The 6,000-nt window shown below is 40.2% G+C and overlaps 1 protein-coding gene across 1 annotated transcript in view; it reads left to right on the top strand.

Annotated features, from left to right (window-relative positions):
• The first annotated feature begins 510 nt into the window (after positions 1–510).
• LOC139698900 (uncharacterized) overlaps positions 511–6,000 on the top strand; it is a 1,088,866-nt gene continuing 1,083,376 nt past the window's right edge. Inside the window, exon 1 of the mRNA XM_071597851.1 lies at positions 511–2,865. Coding sequence (XP_071453952.1) covers positions 2,694–2,865 — 172 coding nt within the window. The 5' untranslated portion in view covers positions 511–2,693. The remainder of the gene's footprint in view (positions 2,866–6,000) is intronic.

The following is a 6,000-nucleotide window of genomic DNA, read 5'->3' as shown; positions in this document are numbered from 1 at the left end:
TTCATTTGATCATATTACTTTTTTCAATAAGTATCAGACTACAACATTGGCAATAGGACCATTTGAAATACAAGGGCATTATTGGAGGAGGTTTTGCGACGTTTTTTCATATAGAAACAATAATATTGTGAATATGCAGGAGTATCTGTGTATGTTTGTGTGTGTGTGTTGAGTTCACACTTTCATCTCAAATTTAAAAAAATTCCATTCTCCACCCAAACCGCAAAATGAAACTCATTTCATTTTGTCTTTTAACTTTTTCTTCTTTCTCTTTCTTTTCCTTAAAGGGGATGGCGCATGCCGGCTAATTTGGGTCCCACTCGCCAGGAGGCGTGGCCGCTCTTCTGCGCATGGCTTTGGTCGCTTGTCTCCGCGGGAGGGATAGGGGGCGGGGGCGTTTGGTGGGGGGGAAGGTGGGGGGTCAGGAAGGAAAGGAGGGGAGGCCACGAGAGGGTACGAAGGGTTTAAGCGGCAGTCGCATTTCGCCCGTGCGGTCGTATAAATATACATCCGAGCGCTCTGCACCCCAGCTCGCACTTCGGTCGGCTACCTTCCCGCCGAGTCGCCACTCACCGCGAGGCGAGAGTTTTATTTCCGAGGCCGGGTGAGAAATTTACCCTCTGCGCCACTTTTGCCCTGCGTATACTTTTCTTCGTTCTCTACTCCAGCCCCCTCGGGGAGAACATTTGATCAAACTTCGGACCAAAGAGGGGGGTGTGGTACCCTACCTCAGGATAAGTTTTTGGGAGGAAAGAAGTACTGAAAAGTAGAGAAAATTACCACCAGAAGTTTAGATCAAAAACCATTTCATTTTCTCCCCTAAAAATTGTCATTTTTGCTCCAGGGTACACGTTTCTTATTTCAACGGAGTTGGAAAAAAACGAGGATTCCGGAGGAAATTCAGAAGTGAAACCGTAAGCCAATATTCCAGTACACCGCTCATATATTTTCTCTGAATCTTTTTTTTTCGAGACGAGAAACCAAAGTGTTTTGGAACCCAAAACTGTGCTTATATTTGAACAAGCTTCCTTTTTTCCGGGCGAGGGTGGACTTTAAAAAGATTGATGACAAAATTAAGTTTTGTTCTCTTCATACGAGTGTGGTGAAAGAAGGAACAGATTAAACAGTGACTGTGATAGAAGGGCAGGACGCTCGGACTTCCTCTGTTGCTGATCGTCCTTGCATATAATCACATCATTGGAGATACGCAAGTTCTTCGATCGGCGGCTCGCTCGAGAGGCACCGTCAACAGTCCAAGAGAAGGAACGTCGCGTTCCAACTGGCCTCACTGTGACCGCCGATGCGTGCTTGTGAGTGAGGGAGGGAGCGATTAGTACGCATAAGAAAAAACCCCACGCCGTTGGTCTTCATCCCTCCGCCTGCATTGTTATCCCCGTTCTTTCCCTATCAATCGAAAGGAAGCAGGTTAGTCTGAGGGGCAAAGTAGGACGACCGCCCGGCGGCCGGCGGCCTTTTTCATCAGCAGCCGTAGCCGCGACTCGGGGCCGTAGGACTCACGAGGGACGGGATGTGTGTTGTGTGGGGGGATTGCCTCATGGGTGAGCGGGTGTGCAAGGAGGGGGCAGATGAGGATGTGATCGAGGAATAGAGAGGTGGCAAAAGGCACTCTAAAACGACAGTTCAGAGGCAGAAGTTTACAAGGGGCGAGTGAAAAACAGAGGGGAAGGAAAGACACAGTGAAGACAAAACACGTCACCGAACTACACCCAACTGCAGTTTAAGAATAATAAATACACGACGATAAAGAATTCGATTCAATAGAGAAGAAAAACTCATTTCTGACGTGACACAAACAGCGAAACCATTAAGGGCGGATAAAGTTGCTTGGGAGTTTTTCTCCGGCAGAACGGTTTTAATTGAATAGGTCGGGACTAAATCGTGACGTGTGAATCGGTGACGTATTGAAGTGAACCTGAAAGTGACATTGCATAGGACTGTCGAGAATCAAGGAAAAATAATTAGTGGCGAAAGAGATCGGCATCGGGTCTCTCAAGACGGTAAGACTTCAAGACGAGCGGTCCTGCGCTGCTTGCACTGAAAAGGGGAAGGGCTTAAAAAAGTGCAAGGTCGATTTGCACGGAAAAAAATACCAGTTAGAATACACAGCTGATAACTGGAAGTGGTGAAATCGAACGTATTTTTAGGTTCCCGGACGATTTAGTCTTCGATAAGGGTGAAAGGCGAACATTAAGCAGAAATCACAAGGGATAGTGTATTTTTTTTCCTTCCGATCTTTGGATTGAATGCTGTGGGGACAAAGAGTCTGTGGAGGGGGCATTTATTTCTTTCGAGAGCACTTTCTTTTTTTCGGATAGTCCGTTTTTATAACGGGTCAACGCTTGGCGATAAAGAGGCGAAAGAGGGTACTCGTCGTCACATAAGGAGAGCCGCCAGGGACATATAAAGGACAAAGGTGTAAAGGAACGGAAAACATTTTCTCAGGTTTTTTTTTCACTATTTGCTGTTGTGACTGTCGTCTTAAGTCTCTCCTTTGTTGCCGTGTGTGAAGTCTATTTCTTCGAGGGTTGCGGTGAAGAAAGAGTGTGAAGAGGGGGAAACGTAGGGACCTAAACTCTTTTCCGGTGTTCCCACCTCCGTCTAGAGGAAAAGAAACGCGGAGGAGGAGGTTGGCGGAGGAGAAAGGTGTCCAACCACCTTTTGTTCAGTGCAGCATGGCGATTCTCTGGAGGGAGGCGGAAATGTGTCAGTGGGGCAAGGGGTCGGAGGTCTCCGGGAGGCAAGGCGGACATCGCCAGGGAAGAAGGGAAGGGGTTCCAGGGAGGTGGGTCATCTCTTCGTCGGCTAAGAATTCGCCCCTCCGCGGTACCTTCTTTCTCCTTTACGGTGAGTAGAATATACTGCTTCTCTCCTCCTTCTCACTCTTGTGTTAGGGTTGATGTTGTCTTGCTTACTGTTTGTTTTGGCGACATTTTGTTACGCTCCTTCACTGCACCCATGTTTGAGAAGTTAGGAAGTCGTTCCAACGCTAAGTTGCCACCCGCAAAACTTTTCATGATTTATTTTGAGTGGTTAAGGATAAAATCCGCTAGCTACTATTAAAATAAGGCACTTCAAATCTTCGGCCTTCATCTTAAATTGTATTTTATTTTCCATTTTGAATATTTTTTTTAATCACTATTCTGTACTCTAAATTTTGATGTGTTCGTAATTTCATGACAAATTCTGCGAGACAAGCGTGATTGCGCAACGTAATTGTGTGAATGTGATTCAGAGTGAGCAATACTTTAGAAAATGTATGAATTAAGATTATTATTAGAGTCGACAAAATATGACAGTTTCTCTGTTGCGGAGATGAAAATAAGTGAAGAGCATTTATTTTTTCAAATATATATTTAATTGCTTTGACATATTGTTTTCACGCGTATTTTTGCTCACCAAACAAGCAATCTGTAAACGCATTAAATGATGAGTTCGGATAAATGGCCCCCTCATTTGTGCCTGAGGTTACAACCACAGGCTTCCTGTTCATGAGCTGGCCGGAACATATATTTTGGTCCATAAAAATGGACTGTACACATTAACTTCTAAAAATCTACAACTTGATTAGCAATGTGCGTCGGCATTTTGTTTAAAATACGTCAAAGATACTAGAAAAGACAAAATTTAATTATTTCAACAATTGTGGCAATTCTAATTGGAAATCAGAATTGGCTTTGATCAGATCTTAGATATTCCGGGAAATGTATGTAGTTTAGTTGCGTCAAGCACCTGTCGAGTATTTTTTTTAATTTTTGTCGGACTTTTTTATCGGCTGCGGCTGATATGTGAGGGAGATTATCTTGAGATAAATGAAAAAGATTGGTTGATATTTGTCCTGGCTTTCAATGTTGGACTTTATACTTTACCTAAAATATTATACTATTTTCTTCTTCGGCACTTGATTTCCCGCAGAATAATTGATTGGGTATAGGTTTTTAGAATTGAAAGGTAAATAGTTTAATTTTAATTAATTTATGCGTTATATTAGGTCACTGATTTTTATTATATTTTACTTTATTTCTTCATTTAGAATCATATACTCAGTGTAGTCTGCCTTATTAAATTGTAATAAAATGACAACAACACAATCACTATATTGTATCGCTTTTCCATTTAAATTTTAAAGGAAAGTTTAAGGATTTAAATACGTATATCCTGGTAAAAATTCTATTGACCGTAAATTACAGTGAAGAAATGGAAGGATGGTTTAAGAGTTAAAGGTATAGTTCACTTCACCAGCCTTATACGGCGTGTGGAATTCACAAACCTGGGTAAATGGGGCCCGTTTCTTCTGTGGCGCCCTAAGGTTACGAGGGGGATATGTACCCCGACAAATCTCCAATATTTTTCAAAGTTTAGGGAACCTGAAGACATCATGTGAAAACTAACCTAAGCTATCTATATTTAAAATGAAATATTTTAAAAGAATACGCCCCTGTATTATTTCAATAACTGTAAAAAGTTGTACCAATATTCTAAAAAAAATAGAGGACTTCCTATATACGTAATGGAACAATAATCTTTTAAATTGTTTAAATACATTATAAGACGGTTTTAACTCTTCATTAACCTAGTATTCATAGCTGTAGCAATTTTGTAAAGTGCCTGAGAGCTGAAGCTCTTGGTAGCGTGTTTAGGAATAAGGGCTAAGGGAAATAAGCCAGGTGCCGTCGTTCGCCAGCTCGCCCTGAAGAGGGCCAAGGCGTCCATATTTTCATGTATCATTGCTCTGACGGTGTGTTGCACATGTGATACTCTCCGTACGGTACTTAATCAGGGTTCGGAGTGTCACTGAAAAATTAACAATCGCAGGGACGCCCTTGTTATCGGCGTGTGAAACCAGTGCATGTGGCACAGCTCTCACTCCATAAAGATGACAACAAACGACCCAGACTTGCTGATACTTGGGACGGTGTTTATATACGTACTTGTAAGAGTTCGATAATAAGCGTTCTTAATATGATCAATCCGTTTCTGCACGCCACACTAATTTAGTAAAATATATTTATGTATGATAAATAGTCTTCTTTACTATAAGTTTTTTTCTGAGATCCTTTACTGCTAAGGTGAAACTAGAATGATCCATCGGATTCCATTTTTAATGCCACAAACTTTCGACAACAGTAATATTTGAAAATTAGGTAAATTAAAACATTCTGTATTTTATTTAAATACTTTCTTCAATAAAAATTACAAGATAGCAAAAAGAAACCCTCAACTTCTACTTAGAAAAATAATAAAAACAACCTGATTTCTCGTTTATTGGTTTGTGCACAAACCTTTCTGTTGATGTCATTAAACACTGTCAACCAATCAGTGTAGAGGGTCTTCGAAAAGTGTATTGATCCAAAATGTAGATAATGTTTCAATATTTGATTTTAGCGGAAATATCATTCATAACGCTTTTATTCGACAAATTTTCATGGATATGTTTTGCTTGTGGTTTTTACATGTTGTTCCACCTCTCTTTCCCTTTCACTTAATACCAAATATTAGTTTAAAAATGATTTTCAAAGAAAATGATATTCGTTTTACCGTTAATATGTTAAATTAGCACAGTTTTAATCCAGTTTTTATTACTTTTATTGATTTATCCAAACTTGACTACTCTAATTTGTGACAATTCATGGAATAATGGCATAGTTTATTTATTTTTACTGTTCTATTGTACATTATTCTAAGAAAATACTGGCGGTATTTGGATCTTCCCCTTTTCTGGTCTCAAATCAAAACTTGGGGTTTTAAGTACGTTCTCGTTTTGAATGAATCTGATTTTAATTTTTAAACTAAGTTTTGTTAAAAAAATAAAGCTATTTATCTCTTGAAAATGTTATGAGCAAAAATTTCCAGAAAGAGAATTAAATTGCCTGCATTGTCGTCATCTGGCGACATATTTGTAACGGTTTGAAGGAAAAACGCCATTACACTTATAAGTATTTGCTCCATGAATTGTTTACTAGTTCTGTAAGTAAATAACTG

The sequence above is a fragment of the Hetaerina americana genome, unplaced genomic scaffold (genome assembly GCF_022747635.1).
Source record: "Hetaerina americana unplaced genomic scaffold, ioHetAmer1.1.p SCAF_9, whole genome shotgun sequence".
In the NCBI taxonomy this organism is placed as follows: Eukaryota; Metazoa; Arthropoda; class Insecta; order Odonata; family Calopterygidae; genus Hetaerina; species Hetaerina americana.
This window is presented reverse-complemented; position numbering and strand designations above follow the sequence as displayed.